Here is a 16,416-nt window from a genome sequence, read left to right as displayed (position 1 = left end):
CCACCTGCTCATCAGATAAACACTCACACACATTTACACTCCGATGGCAGCTCAGGGTTCAGTGGGACATGAGACTGCAGGGCCAGGGATCGACCACCAACCTTCCGATTGGCAGGCAACTGCTCTACCACTGAGCCACAGCAGCAAAAATACATTTAACAGAAATACAGAGATTTTCTATGCTGGAATACATGCAGGATCAGTGTGCCCCCTTCCAGCTATAAAGCAGTTTTATTGTTGTGAAATTAAAGCTTTTCTTTAGGCCATTTGAATTCATAAACAGGCAACCTTGATGCAGTGTTTTGCGGTAAAACACATTAGCAGCCTGCTCCTCAAACACTTCAAATAGAGTTTAAAAAAAACACACAGCACACCAAAGCATATCAGCCAAATACTTCTATAAAAAGAGATTGCTCCACTTCTAACTCAGTTATACAAAGAGATGTTTCATCACATGTGCTAGACTTGCTCAAAAAAACACCTGTTTTACATTTGGGATTAAGTGACTTTTTCATGGTCATGGTGGATTTTTCTGCTTTCTGACTAACTGGTAGCTTACTTTTATCATTCCAAGTGTAAATCTGAATAATGTTACACACTCATTCCAATTTCAGCATTGAAACTTGTTGTGTTGAACTACATATACCAAAACGGCTATTCTGCTTCATGTATGTTGAAGCATTGTGATCAATGTTTGCCTCCTGCAGCATGACTCAGCGTCAGACGTTTTAGAGCACAGGATAAATATGCTGTCGGTCATGCTGTCTAACCCGTTTAAAATGCTTTATAACAGATATTAGGCGATTTGTATCTGTGATGTATGGATTGAGCCATGTGACCAAAACAGAGAAAAGGGACCACAATAAAGAAAAGAAAATCAGCTGTAGGTTTGGATTTAGAAGCAGAAATAAAGTGCACAAAAACTGGCAATATCCTTTGATAAAACAATCACAACTCAAGGACTACATACTAGGTTTTTCCGAGATTTCAACCAAATTACAATAGAGTTAATATAGTTTTCATGGAGATGGATTTGTGGACATACAAGGTCCGTAGCTGTTAAACATGTAATCCACAGCACTTTTAGGATTTTTCACCTGTGTTAAGGCTTGACAGCCAAGAACAGACTGCTGATAAAGACCATCTGATGGGTTGAAAGCTCCAGGTAAAGCTAGTAAGATGGCCTTGAGTGGAAATTGCTTACTACTACAACTATTTCAAGAATGAGACCTTGTTGCTGGTTAACCATACTAACATTTTCCAACCGGCTAATAAATGCTGAAAACTCTCAAAAGCACCAAGGGATCACAATGTTATCCATTTATCCATTGTTATCCATTTGTCCCACATGTACACAGACTACTTACACCATTTTATAGACTCAATCTTCTTCACCGTATGTTTTGAGACCAGGTGGACAAAACTTTCCAAGCCAATCCCCACACATGCCACTAGCCGCACAACATCCCCACCTGTGCCAATTCCTCCTAAGTCTGCTCCTCTTAAAAACAATGAGCTCATAGTTCACTGTGATAATTCTCTACTCCACTCCTGCTTTGTGGAACTTGTAGAAGCAAGAGCCAGATGCTAAGTTACTGTGGCCCCACCTGGCTGGGTTGCAATGGAGTGGGATTAGTGGGTTACCTGATGACAGGAGTGAAGAGGCTGTGAAGACGGCAGAAGAGCCGAACGCCCTAAGAAAAAAAGTGAGAAGATTTTGATTAGATCAGTGACAGGTGTATACAATGTGATTAATATTAAATTAGGTTAAACTATTACCTTAGATATGACATCGTGCATGTCACTTCTGGGGTGGTAGGTGCCATCGTCGTAGCGAAAGCGGTACAGTACAGGCTCAGGTTTGAACTGGTGTTTGTCTGTGACTAAAAATGCAATTCAAGACATAAGGAGATTTCTGAAAGGAGAAGTGTCAGACTGAAAGAAGAAAGGTAAATGACTTTCAGACCCTAAGGGCACTTTATTCATCTTGCTTCAAATTTGAAAGTATAAGAGGTTTAAAAACATATTCAAGCCAAGCAAGGCAGCATGGTGAAACAAGCTTTCCAGACAAGAGGAAGACTCAAACCTCATACAGAGTGGTCACAGATAACACTGCAGCTCAGAACTCCCTGCTCCTCTTGCTTTATGGGACTTTGTCGAAAGCCCTCCAAAACAGAAATTACAGTTGGCTCTGTATTCTTGGCTGCAGCCGTGCGGGTTCCATTAAAGGTTTTTATGAAAAAATATTCTATCGTTTTTCACATGGGCACTTCTAACAGCACTGTGAGAAGAGAGAGAGAGCTCAGAGGGGCTTGGAGTTATTCCTCTGTCAGGAACAGCTCTAGAGCTCAATCTCATTTCTCTGTGAGGAAGCAATAAAGCACCCCTGAGTGATTTAAGATACAACTTGGCTTGGGGCCCTACTCTTTTGAGGAGAGAATGCATGCAGAGCAGTACGCACCATTTAGTGTGAATGCAAAGCATTTTCCAGCTTAAGCCTCATGCGCCGAATACACTCGTTACCCAAAGCCACAAAATAGCCATTGAGAAAATATCACACAAACATTACGGCGAGAAGAGATTAACATGTACTGTATAATCCCTTACCTAAATATTGTGTCAAGGGAGTGTTTAAATCGGATACCTGCTAAAACATAAATAAGCCAGCTGTGTCTGCATTGTATGCTTAAGCCAGGGAGGGAAAGTCTTGTGAAACTGCTTGTTGAAAGAGAAACATTCATTGGACATGGCTGGAGGTTAGGTCAGGCATTGACAGGCATGTGCATGCTCTACACCATGCAGCACAAAGTGATTTAGTGGTACATTAGGTTATAGATATAGAACAGCAAACGATAATAAACAGGTCTGAGAGGGAGAAAATGAAAATGAAAGAAAAAGGAGTAAACTGTGAGAACAAACCATGGTGGATGAGTCCATTCTCCAGCAGAGCTTGACCGAGATGAACCCCTTCCTCTGGGTTGCCCGTCTCACCGATTTCCATCAGCCAAGACACAAACTCACTGGGGAAACACAAAAGACAACACTGACACAAAAACACATATACTCACTCAGGGATAACACAACAAACTTACACAACATCCCCATAGTAATCCCATCATCACGCCATAAAAGAGAATGTGTGTGATCAGCAGAGGAAGCTTTAGATCCACCCTTGACCTTGAATCTTTAAAATACGAAAAACATTTACTCTAAATTGATGTGGCTATGGCAACAAACACTGTCTTGAATGATTATTTACTGCTGGGGGCCACATGTGTTTGTTGAAATAACCAGCAGGCTTTCGTTTGTGTGTTTTGTCTAATTTAACCTTATTTAATTTAGATGTACAATGTAACTAGAGGAAATCCAAACAACTTATTAGGATCTTGGGAAGTTCATAATGGAAAATGCAAGATATGTTGTGCTCTCATTTACCAGTGAGATGAGGAAACACACCAACCGCCAGAAAAACAAACACAGCATCGGATCCTCTGAGGGCCCAAATGAGCTAAATGGGATAATTCTCCATAATTTAGTGACTCAGAAAGAGAGAGAGAAAGAGGGTTGAGGACAGGCAGAGTGGCAGCCTATCCAATTACATCCTTGATGTCCCATCTCCCTATAAAAGACAAACAAACATGGCCAGCAGCACCACTGGAATTCTGTGGTATTAACTTCCAGGCCATGAGCGAGGTGGTCGGGTGTCAGCGTCGAGCCAACAGGGGCACTTACAAACGTTTTCAGAGAAACAACTGACCAAACAACCCACCTCCGTCACTCTTAAACCACTCATCCTTGGCGTCTTTTCCCTCCGCAACAGACCACAGGGGAAAAACCTAAGTCTATAACGTCAATTTGTCAACCTCTTTACCTTAACCATGGAAGGAAAAACACCCTGAAAGTTTGGACTATGCAGTTCTCATGGCCTCGAGTAGATTAGGGTCACTTACAAACATTGAATTTGACATGTGGAGCGGGGTGAAACTGACCAAATCAAAGATCCCAATAATTATTCAAAGACTTATTGCTGTACCTATCATTTCACCAATAATTTAAGTATCACTATTGGTGTTTGGTCTCAGAGAAAAAACTAAAAATTTTGAACAATTCAGGCTTTGAAGGCCCTCAAAACCAAGTGATTTTTTCAATTAACTATTTACTATGAACGGCAGAGTCCTTCATGAATGCCAAAGTTTGAAAGCTTTTAGTTATTTAGAGTTAAATGAGAAGATCAATTCAACTCTGTCTGTTAAAGATGAAGCTACAGCCAGTAGCCCGGTTAGCTTAGCTTAGCATAAGGACTGGAAACAGTCTGTTTCTATCTGACAACAGGTAACAAAATATTCTTAGTAGCACTTCTAAAGCTCATTAGTTAGCATGCATCATCCCATTTGTTTGAGCCACACAAAAAAGTGTGAAAACCTAAGTGTACCATTGACAAGGGCCTTGGCTTGCCATTCAGTGCAAACTGTTGACTGTAAAACTGCAACTTGTCCTTTTTACACTTCAGTTTCTGTACAGACAAACAAGATGAATACTGTAAAATTAGTGAGGTGGATTTTGTTACCTTCGGACAGAGCCATGCTAGCTGTTTTCTCCTGTTTCCAGTCTTCATGCTAAGTTAGGCTGGCCAGCTGCAGGCTGTAGCTTGATATTAAGCAGACAGACATGAGAGTGGTATCAATCTTCTCATCTAAGTCTCTGCAAGAAAGCGAATAAGTGTTTCCCAAAATGTCAACTATTGTTTTAAATTTCTCACTCATGTCACTATATAAAGAATCAAATCCCAGACCATATTGTACACTATTGGTACAGTATGTTAACTGATGTATGAACATATCTCCTGCACAATGTATGAACTATTGTCTAAATCCACATGTAGCAAAAGTATTTATTCATGCATCATTTGTGTGTGCTGACAGAGCAAAAGCTGTATTCCAAGTAATGTCAGTAAGAAAAGAGCAAAGTCTGACAAAGACAAAGAGCATTTCTAACAGAATGTCTAACCTTTTCATATAGCTCTTTAAAGGGCTTTTCATCAAAATCTATCACAACACCCAGACACTATTTCTCTGTCATGTGTGCAGAAAAGACACACTTTGAATCTCTTTTGTTTTTCTGTTTATTCCAGTTTTAAAATTGGATGATAACTGCAAGCTAGGTGGCTGTCACACACATTTTCTTTGATGAATTACACTGTCACAGGAACCAAACCACAATTGCGATTGTACCACTTAAAGGGGAGGAGCTCGAGACCCAAAAATAGCCTTCAGTCTTTAAAAAACAGGAGGAGGCGTAGAAAGAGAATAAAGGCAACACATTTCACAATGGAGGGAGTGGGCTGAGTTGAAGCCATAGGCAATGTGGCTTTCATCACAGACATACCATGCTGGTTTCAATTCACCAATTACACCCACATGTTATCATCTCCATAATCGTCTCAGACAGGGGAAGTACAGAGGGGCCAGAGAACTCTTTTCACCCAAGTGGTCATCCAGGTGTGGCCAAGTTGTATATAGAAGGATAGGTTTTCAAAAGAAGCTTCCCTGAGCTGCTTTCTCACAATATGATCTCTTCAGACTCAACAAAGTGCCCACATATGACCAACGTTGGATCCTTTTAATCTTTTTAGCCGACAGATCCTTCCTCCAACAGATCCATTCCTCCTCCAGACCGCGAGGGATCTGGTGTTGTCTGCATGGACCAAAGGAGAAAGTCACTCCTTGTTTCAAACCACCATGCGATGTAACATGGCCACAACTATGTCCAATTGGTTGTTTTTTTCTCTCTCTACTTGCTTTTAAAAATAACAGTGATTTTGAACTGGCTTCTTAAGCTTGGATGATTTTCAGTGTGATTATAGTCAAAACATTTCCGTAAAAATTTAAAACAAATGGAAAACATGGGTTATTCTAAAATGCAACGGGGCGTTTACAAGGCAATTTGTTATGGGATTTCAAGAGTCAAGATAGTAGCACAGTTTAAATAACATCCAGCCAACTGTTTGGTAAAAATGTATCATTTTATTTCCATCCCCTTTTAAAATGCATAGTGTCGTCACTCTATAAAGATTTTCCTTTTCAAAGATGGAGAGCTCTTCTGCTGCAGCCAGATGTTTAAAGAATTATTATCTTGATACAGCTTTGTCACCGTCTCACAATGTGTGCTTCGCCCCAAAGGCCTGCAATGTGGGAGTAATGAATTTAAGAACTGAGGTTACAGTTTTTTTGTGCATTCTCAGTACAGGAGAGAAATAGGTGTGATATCCCATCAAGATTTCCTGTAAGTGGCCGGGTAAGCTCAGTTGGTTGAGCAGCCGCACATGCTGTATATAAAAGGGTTTACTCCTTGGCACGACGGCCGCAGGTTCAACTCCAACCTGCGGCCCTTTGCTGCATGTCATTCCCCTCTCTCACTCCCCTTTCATGTGTTCATCTGTCTTGTGGAATTAAGATGAATGTCTAAAATGCCCCAAAAAAAAGCATTTTTTTAAAAAAAATCCTGTAAAAAGCCTTTAGGCTCAATGAAAGGAACATCATTTCACAGCAGGTAGATTTAGGTTCGCCTGGTTCTGGTTCTCACGTACATCAATGATCAGAGTTACAGTGTGTGCCCCCTAAAATTTGAATGTAGATGTACTTAGATTCTAAATTTAAAGAGTGTTTCTCTACAGGATTAAATCCTAGGCAAACTTAGTTCAAACCAACTTTTTTATTAATTTACTTGCATGAAAACCTGGCAAGCCGATATGACAGCAAGATATCCACATCTCATATGATGAAAGCAAAATACTGAAATGGGGGCATCAACTAATGTATGCTTAAAATAGCTCAGGGACAGGATTTTGAGCAAAGCACCCTTTACAGTAAGTATTCTCACCAAATGCAAATGGAAGATAGACAGGCATGTTTAGACTTATTAAAAGTAAACATAAAAAGTGTACTGGCATAGCTGTGGAAACTCAAGGACACAAAGAAATGATGAACATGTTAAAAAGACACACACACACACACACACGCACGCACGCACGCACGCACGCTTTCTGGCATAATGGGCCCTCTGCTGCAGTTACCTCATGGATTCCTCAGTAGAGAGCTTATTGGGATCTGACATGGGCAAGGGAGAGAGCAGGCAGTCAGCTGAGCCGTACAGGGATATCTCCCTATGATTTACGACTGGCATTCAATGCCCGATCCGTCCCCAGACACCACACCAATAATCCCTAAATAAGATTCATGGGCTAAATCTGTCTGTATTTGATTTTCCCATGACTGAGACTGCAGATCTACATGACACACAGCATCCTGAACAAAAAGCGCCAACACTTTCTTCTTCCCAGCTGCTGTCTTTAGAAAATCTTGCCAATTTAAAAAATGAAAGCAGGAATGGAGAACTGATCTATTTTACAAATGTGTTCAGTGTAATCTGCTCTGAAGATATTGCCATATTCAACATTATTGAACACTGTACAAGGCCTTTCTGCCTACTAAACATAAATCATTTACTCCCTCGCAGAGATCAGATTGATGTGACACAGAAGAAAGCACCAAGGATTGAACACTCAGCAGCGTCCTCGCCGGACAAACCAAAGGGTCGAGGTTAGCTGCGAGAATCTTACCTTCCCAGGAAGCACTTGGGGAAGGTGGTGAGCTTGCGTTTACGGTCTTTTATGAGGTTACCCTTGGCCATGAGGGGGTAGAGCTTTTCTCCTTTTTCTGACACCATCACCCACGTATCCTGCTCCATGCCGAGTCTCAGACCTATGCAGCAGAGGAGGAAGGGTGCAAAAAAGCCTGTCAACATCATGATATTAATAATCATTGCACTCAGCTCCTAGACTACATGTGACATCAATTACAAGCTGGAGAAGGTTAATGTCTCATAATTTCTCAAGATAATTAGCATTGCCTTTCAGTGTCTGTGCTAATAGTCTCAGGCAACATTAATGACTGACACTATAAAGAGTTTATCATGTGAACAATCTTAAAATGTGTAAATTGAAACAAGTGACAAACAGCTAATCTGTTTTAACACTATTGTACAGTAAATTATAGGGATGGAAAAAAAAAAATTGATACAGCATAGTATTGCAATATTTTCAGTGGCAATACTACCGCTACACAGGCGCCAAGTATCGATCTTTAATTACATGTGTGTTGGTCAGTTTGTCTGCCTGACAATCCCATTTTGCATCAATAAAATTTAAGTAATATGAACAAACAGAGAAATGTATCTTTGTAGATAAAACAGATGTGGCAAAGTTTCCTTTTGGGGACATCATTTGAAATTGGGAAAAATTAGCAGTTGGAAAAAAGGTAATAAATTACAATATATCGCAGAATGTTGCATTATGTTTAAAATTGCAATTAAATTGTATCGTGGCATAAGTATCGTGATGATATCGTATTAGGAGACGTCTGGTGATTCCCACCCCTTGTAAATGGGTTCGCAAATACGCACACAATATCACTGCATCACAGCCCACAAATATTCACTTTTTTATTATTTAAGTTAAATGCCTCTGTATTGATTTTCCCAAACACAGCATTTATTCTCAGCAATTGGATTCAAGACAGATGTTGAGAAGTAACAATAAAAAGAGAGAAAAGGAGTTTCCCAAAGTGATCGACCCCCACCCTGATACTGATACACTGAAGCGCCTTCTTACTCTTCCTTCGCTCCCTCTCTTTCATGATGGCCTCCAGCCACTCCTGCTTCTCCTCCGGGGTCTTGGCCATGCAGACGAACCACTTGTTCTTGGCCGTGTTGTGGATCTTCCAGCCGTTGTTAACTATGTTCCCGCTGCTGTGGTAGTCAGCTGTAACACAGACACAATTTGACTTCACTAGTTTTATAAAGTCCTCTCCTCCCAAGGGGTGAAACAATGCAAATCCACTTTTTTTGACTCGTTGAAGTTCAGAGTAGTTTGAAGGGGAGGGTCATCAATCAGTGGTTGCACTGATCATGACACGGTTCTGTTGGGAAGTTGTGCTTGCACTAAACAAGTGTGATGGCATAAACAACAATAACATAGGGCACAACTCCAATGATTTTCTTCAGAGAAAACAAAACCAAATAACACAATAGCAATACTCAGACACTTACAGGAAAGAACAGGAAACAGACATCACATTAGCTGATGAAATTTAGGCTTTGTCTACTTTCCAAAAACAACATCCATCATAGAACTCCTGAGAATAAAGTACTCAATCTCAGTGCAAAAACTTGCTGTGGACTCATTTTTCCCAGCTTTAGTACCGGCCCTCACAGCCTCACTATTGAGTGCTTCATTGATTATCACTTTTCTCCTTTAATGAGATAAACGAGGGGACACACATGCAGAAGAAGAACCATTCATCAGTGTTATTTACTACTGAGTGTTCAGAATACTCCCACAGTGGTGACAGCTACTTGTGAACTTCTCCGCCTACGCTTGAATATAAACATTAAGAATATAATTTTTAAAAAACTATAAAAGCAAATGGAAATGAATCTTTGACCCAAAGTTAAATCTGACCTCTGATTTTTTTTCCCTCTAAGGGTGTAACAAAAAGCTAACCACTGCGATCATCTAAAAGCATTTACACTGTAGTGTCCTTAGTATGCTATGCCTAGAGGGCGTTTTGCAACCTCAGGCAGCAAGTGTGTGCCTGGGAAAAAAGTCGCGGTGCTTTCATTATTTAGAAATCCAAGCTAAAATACTCCTGTCGCCTGGATTTCAGATTGAGATCTCCCGCCTGAGGTTCAGAACACCCAAGAGTTACTGCACCGACGCCTGCCTCACGTGTTTATCCTCCCTCTCCAGACCAAATCCCCATCCATCTCTCACCAAAAACACCCAATATTACAGCCCATCTAGGTCCGCTGGAGAGGAAATGATGGCTTCTACAAATATAAATGATAATCAGTGGCTGTGCGAGGCCAAGAGACACAAGCACTCAAGTTCACCAAGTACCAGCAGCAGCACAGTCCCAAGGATACGGAACTATAGATGTGTAAAAAAAAATGTTTATAGGTAAATCTCATTTTTCCATCGGCAATCCAAGTATAAAATCACATGATGTCAACGTTCCTGTGTGGGCTGTTATGGAATATTTTTAAACCGCTACTGGCAAAAGTGCTGATATGAAAAATGAGGATCTAAGAGGGAGAGAAAGTGAGCCCAGATTTTAAAAAAAAAAGAAAAAGAATTTGTCCACTTACCCGTGCCATCATCCACATTTTCAACCTCCATCACCTCCGTGTTGATTCTCCCTCTGAACAGGTAGCGAGGACCCTCTGTGGCCGCCTTGCTGTTTTTTAAACGGCTTGAATAGAGAGAAACAACCATGAGAATTAGCTTGTTTTTCATGTTATTACTTACTGTGTAATTAGTAGCACTCACAGTTCATTTAGGGTTTTAAAAGAGACTAATTATAATCATCTGATGTTTGCCTATGTGCACAAACCACATTAAGTGAGAAAAATGAATGTAATTTAGACATGTTATTCAATTTAAGGTCAGAGCAACACACTTTATTTTCTTTCTTTCTTCAGTCATGTGTGGATCTTTTTTTATGTACTACCTGCAGACATACAATGTATACAGCATGTTTAATAAAAAAAAAATCTTAATATGAATAAACCCAAAAAAAGAGTCCACAGATGGTTAATATCCCCTCCCAGACTAATCATATGTCGCCGTTTCCCCGGTTAAAAAAACTCCTAAATCCTTCTTTCACGTGTCTCCTCTACTGCATAACTTCTTTCAACTCCCTCACTAAAAAGACAAAAATGCTTCCCATAGTGCACTGCTCTTTTTTCCTTAAAAAAGTAAAGGAACTTGCGCAGTAAATTATTTATAATGTCCATGCTCTAAATATTTTGGGGGAGTGCAGCGACAGAGCGAAATTCTAAATTAGAGTGAACATTTTGATTCTGTCTCTTAAAAAATACACACTGTGAAGCGAATTTGAATGCATCTCCTGCTTTGTGGATTTTGCCTTTAGAGTATTGAATAAGAGAGGGTCAACACACCGGTTTTTTTTCTTGCAATAGACCAGAAGCTTGTCAAACAGGAAGAAAATCCTCTCTTGAATGTTTCCAGCTGAAATCTTTAGCAGGACGCCGTGCATAAGCATCTCCGTGCATGTATCTGTGATATTGGAGCCCTGCAAAAGGACATGTAGGCAAAAGGTCAAGCAGACAGAGAAAAAGAGAGAGTGAAACAGATGCTTGGACAAGGACTGACACAGAGGAATGCGGGAAAGAAGGTATTCAAACTTGCAAACCACTTTAATGTGATTTGTTTTTATCTGAAAGAGAAAGTTTCTACAAGTGATTTCTATACCATTCAATGTTCACACATAGAGTCTGAACAGGAGGCGGGATTACAAAGCCCAGCCTTTCCTGTTCCCTCTCTCAGAGGTCTGTAAAAACACTCCCTGCTTCCTCAGAGCAGACTGCTGTGGGACTTTAAAATGAACGGCCGTTAATAGCTTCTATAGAATAACATCCCGTCCAGCCAAACTATGTGTTGCACTGTCGCGCCTGGTCACCATATTGGCTGTGGTTCCTCCTGCAAGTGATAAAGTGTGCTGTCTTCTCCCTTACCTTGCCTGCACTGGGAATTTATGTACCATGTTTGATCGGCCCTCAGAGCTAAAAATAACTCCCATGCGCACAGAGTCGGAAAATGTTCTAAGCATTTCCTCCTGCCAGAGACATCAGCGGGCCAAGACCTATCCCGCTTTTTCCTTCTCTCTCTCCCCTCGCCCTTTTTATCCTCTTCCCTTCCCTTGTGCCGATCATCCCTCACTCTCTTCCCCTCCTCTTGATTCCCCAGTCCATTCATCTATCTCTTTAATTCCTTCCTCCACACTTTTCTTTAGTCTCCCACTCTTTTAGGGGCCTTTTAACTCCCCAGCTCATGACCAGATGTTAAACTAATTTGCAACCAGTGAATGTGTGCACACTAGACATGCAAAGGCCAACTTGTCTTGGTCACTTGACGGGGCCAATAGCAACATCAAAGTGGGCTAGACTATGGAGATGCATTTCCTTAATGCAAGAACAGAACACTCTGCCCATTTACTTGTTCTGGTGTAGCCTTCTTTAGATTTTCTTTTTCTCTAAAGCCTTTTTCTATCACTCTTCACATTCATCTTGTTCCAAGCCAAAGCTCCACAGAGGGTGTATTCTGAAACTTAAGCAACACTTTAAACCCTCAATCATCCGTTTCATCTAAATTTCATCTCTCTATTTTTATAGTCAGACATCAGCCAGACATAACAACTGCCAAAATGGATAAAAAAATTAGGAATGACAAAGCCGGATATGCTATTAATTAAGGAAGAAGCATGGTAGAAAAGTTTATGTTGAACTATGAAGTAGTATTTGTCAACTGACTGGCGAGATGATAGGATTTTAATTAAATTCTAAAGGAGCAAACTCCACAACTCAATCTATAATTAAACTTAAAACAAAAGAACAGAACGAGAAGTGAAACAAAACTGGAAACAATCTGTCCGTTGCTCTAAAATGAACATATTTCTATGGGTAAACAGTGACAAAACACAGACAATTGCAACACTAACCAAATGGCAAGCACCATCCTGACAAATGCTGGCAGTCAAGACCATGGTGACCACTGCACGCCATCGCCCTGTTTCTCCCACGCGAGGTGAACCTGCCAGGATGCCCCGGGGGTGGCCAGCTGTGGAGCAGGTCAGCGCTAACAAGCAATCAGCCCAGGAGGAGGAGCAGGAACGGAAAAACAGCAGCTCTCACAATCCTGCCTCATCCCTCCATCATTCCTCAAACACCCACACAGAAATGCAAGTTGCAACCATAACTCAGCTTTCTGACTCCTTTTTTCCTTTCCTTCTCCTCTCTTCTTCTCAGTTCCATCTCATTTAGCCTGGTGTGCAGCAGTCAGAAGGTCCAGAAGGAGCTAATGTTTACAATTAATAAAAAAGGGCTGAGAGGAAACTGCAGAGTAGCTCCAGCCAGGACTGTGTCATGTGCAAGACACTAAGCCCAACACTAAGGTTCATTCTGATCACACTATTCTTAGAATTTAAACTCGGTGTGTGTGTGTGTGTGTGTACATAGAGTGACCTAATAATGAGATTATCTCTCCTTGTGTATACAACAGATTTGTTTATATACTTCTAATTCTAAATCCATTAGAAGCCATGCTTTTTTGTCTGCATCTACAGTATATTAATGGATTCAATATGTTGTTGTCTGCAGTATATTTAACTAAGATAAATGCCCTGCTAACATTAAAACAGAAACTTGAATATCTCTGTGATCATGCTCTGCTGTATCTTGTCTCACTCAAATTTGAGCTAAAAGTCTGTTTTATTAAGCAATCTGCCTACACAGCTACACCTTAGTCAGAAGCTGTATCAACACTGGCAATGTCTTTGTCTGCATGTTCAGGAAGCCTTTAGGCCCTCATTGCATAAAGCCTGATCAATTACATAAGCATCCAAGCCTCTTGCCTTACAATTACAGTTTTCTCTTTCCAACCACCACTAGGCCTACTGACCCCATATCAAGGCATCCCACAACTCAGGAAGAAAACTAATCTTAAGGCAACCCTCTAGACTAAGAAGTACAGTCTACCTGATGATGATTGGATCAGTGAACCTTAAGCATGAAGGCTTTATCTACAGGCTCATCCAGGCGGAAAGAGTTTGACCATTGTGAAAACAAGTCATTGTTCCCAAAGAGAACAAGAAAGCTTAAAAGGCTGACAAAAGTCATGCCACTTGGATTTGTTGTTGAATTGCTGGCATGGGGCTAAGTGGCTTTAAATGTGTCATGACTCTGAGCTTTGACAGGGGAAAGCTCAACTGTGTTTTAAAAAATTAAAACCCTACAAGCCAACTCAGGCAACACAGGAAGATGTCAATGCAGCCATTTAAACTAAGTTTACTGGCCAAGAATAAACCATTCAACACAGTGTTCCCAGTTAAGTTCAGGCCTACCTCCCAGCCCTCAATATGGGACTGCCATTCCTCCAAAATCTCCAACTTCTCCATCTGTCTCTTGGCTTCGTTGATGCTGGAGCACACAGCCTTCATCACCTGCAGAGACTCCTGCACCAGGGCGTGGTCGTTGTGCTTCTTAGGGGTTCTTTTCAGCAGCTCCTGCATATCCATGAAAAGTCACTCACACAAAAACTAGATACATGATAACAGAGACACACCTAATGCACCTAAACTACTATCAAATCAAATGTGTGGCAAATATGGCTCTGAATCATAATTTACACAACATGAAAAGCATGAAAGAAAAATGTATTACATTTCATATCCACTCCATGTTTGCTTACCTTCCAGTGGTTCCTGAGTTTAGTGGTTAAAACCCTTGCTACTGCATGCAACGGTCACGCAAAAAAGATGGCAATCTCTTTAGTCTAAACACAGTCTCTCAGCATGTCAGCTACTATAGGGCGGATTTACACTGTTCTGGATATATCTGCAGCCAGTGATGGCTATCAGTGTCATTTCAGAGAAGGAGGCCCTGGCAGTTGGAAGGCTTCAAATGGCAGAGCATCAAATTACCTCTTATTATTATTACATCTCAGTGCCCGTGCTGGTGGCTGTTTAGAGAACGCCTGGGTGAATTAATAGATCATAACAAGACGAACCAGATGGGACAGCGCAGATCAACGACTCAAAAAAGCCTTTGAAAGTGTATTTAATTTTGCTCACGTTTCACGTTGGAAAAAAGAAATTTCAAAACCAACAACTGAGAGTGCGGGTATGAATGAGCCCAGTCAAAGGGTCTGAATGTGCAGCTGGGCATGGGAGGTGATGATAGGTCTTGTGTTATTCCTACATTGAGGTTGTCCTGGGGAACTAAAGCAGAGACGTGTCAGAATACGAGACCAGTGTTTCATTAGCAAGGGAGAGGTTGATGTGAATAGGACGGGACAGCCCTAACTAATGACTAGGTGGTGGTGGATGAAAAGAGGAGTAGAACCCTACAGAGGTGGCATATGGGTGTGGTATCGCCATAATACATGGTTAGCGTGCGCAAGACCATACTCACTCTAAGCAGCAATGGGTACTTGCAGATCCTCTGAATTGGAGCTACTAGGTAACCCTCCAGGGGGACCTCCGTGTTTTTTCGGCCTCCCAGCAACATGCAATTCTAAAGAAGAGAAGAGGAGAGGAGACGATGTAGATGCAAGTTGAAGGTCCAGCATTTGTTTAGGATTTTAGCAGTCATTGTGAAATAAATGTAATAATATGCCAGAGAGTGGCGTTAGAAAAAAGGTCTCTAGCAAAATATATCAGAAGGGTTAATCAGTAGTATTTACAATTACAATTACATACACACTGTATAAATATGGTGTTTTCAAATAAGAAAATGTGTGAAAATAAAGGTATTTAGTTAAAAAGAACACAGTGTCTGAGATCAGCAGACCGTTCCAGAGAGTTCCACTCTTTAGGTGCATTAATACTGAATGCCATCTCAGACTTTGAAAGCGCTCTCGGCACATGGAGGAGATTTCCACCTTGTGACCAGCGAGATCAGCTGAGGTTATAGACTGACTGCATGTCTGAGATATACTGTAAAGCTAGACCAGCAAGTGATTTGTAAACCAAAAAGGAGGATTTGAACTTGTATTCCGAAAACAACAGGTTAATTAAGGTTTTGAAGGACAGGAGTTAAATGGTCTGATCTTTTTGTTTTTAGTTTCTCATCATACTGTTAGGTGAGTAATATATTGGCTAGAGAGAAACAGTCTTAAAGTGGAAATATCATGTGGCAGTGGTTGTTATGTAAAGTTTAAACATCATGTTTATCACTGTAACTTAGTTGAGTACAACTGAGGCTGGTGGGAATGTCATTGATTTTTTCAGGTATTTGATCGTAAACCAGATTATTGGACACATTTAAAGTTTAAACTGCTAGTGGCACTACAGTCACCAGAGTGAGTGGGCTTCATCCTCTGTGGATATTTCAACTAGAGTTGAAAGTGGTGGACCGACATGGCCATCCCTTGATTTAGACTGATCATAAACTAAGAGATAACCTTTGCCTTCAGTTGATCAAAGTGACCCTAACTTTTATGTGGTAGGTGCCGGGTTATGGGGTCAACTGATAATATACATTCTCACCTCCTTTTCACCTGAAATTTCAATGGAGGTACTGGATTACAGTGTAAACAATAAACCAGGTGTTCTAGCAGTCAGTGGGCCAAAGGTTTATGGGGAGTTATCCCCTACTCTGGTCACTGCAAGGCTGAGGAGGTGACCTGAGGTATATTAGCCCGTAGCTAAGTGTAGGTTAAAAGGTAACAGGAGACTGACAGAAGGTTTTTCACTGAAAGGTCAAGTCTATAAAGACCCTATTAAATCAAAGTCAATTAATATCCACACACACAAACACACACACACACACACACACACACAC

At 40.9% G+C, this 16,416-nt stretch overlaps 1 protein-coding gene across 1 annotated transcript in view; it reads right to left on the bottom strand.

The window, feature by feature from the left end:
• Nucleotides 1-16,416, bottom strand: part of prex2 (phosphatidylinositol-3,4,5-trisphosphate-dependent Rac exchange factor 2) — an 88,855-nt gene that overhangs the window by 51,224 nt on the left and 21,215 nt on the right. The window contains exons 5-13 of the mRNA XM_032504416.1: nucleotides 15,046-15,147; nucleotides 13,977-14,138; nucleotides 11,017-11,150; nucleotides 10,204-10,307; nucleotides 8,669-8,818; nucleotides 7,619-7,760; nucleotides 2,920-3,020; nucleotides 1,780-1,883; nucleotides 1,645-1,694 (exon numbers count right to left, since the gene is read on the bottom strand). Coding sequence (XP_032360307.1) covers nucleotides 1,645-1,694; nucleotides 1,780-1,883; nucleotides 2,920-3,020; nucleotides 7,619-7,760; nucleotides 8,669-8,818; nucleotides 10,204-10,307; nucleotides 11,017-11,150; nucleotides 13,977-14,138; nucleotides 15,046-15,147 — 1,049 coding nt within the window. The remainder of the gene's footprint in view (nucleotides 1-1,644; nucleotides 1,695-1,779; nucleotides 1,884-2,919; nucleotides 3,021-7,618; nucleotides 7,761-8,668; nucleotides 8,819-10,203; nucleotides 10,308-11,016; nucleotides 11,151-13,976; nucleotides 14,139-15,045; nucleotides 15,148-16,416) is intronic.

The sequence above is a fragment of the Etheostoma spectabile genome, chromosome 22, assembly GCF_008692095.1.
Source record: "Etheostoma spectabile isolate EspeVRDwgs_2016 chromosome 22, UIUC_Espe_1.0, whole genome shotgun sequence".
Taxonomy (NCBI): Eukaryota; Metazoa; Chordata; class Actinopteri; order Perciformes; family Percidae; genus Etheostoma; species Etheostoma spectabile.
Note: the sequence above shows the minus strand (reverse complement) of the source record. Positions and strands in the feature narration are given on the sequence as shown.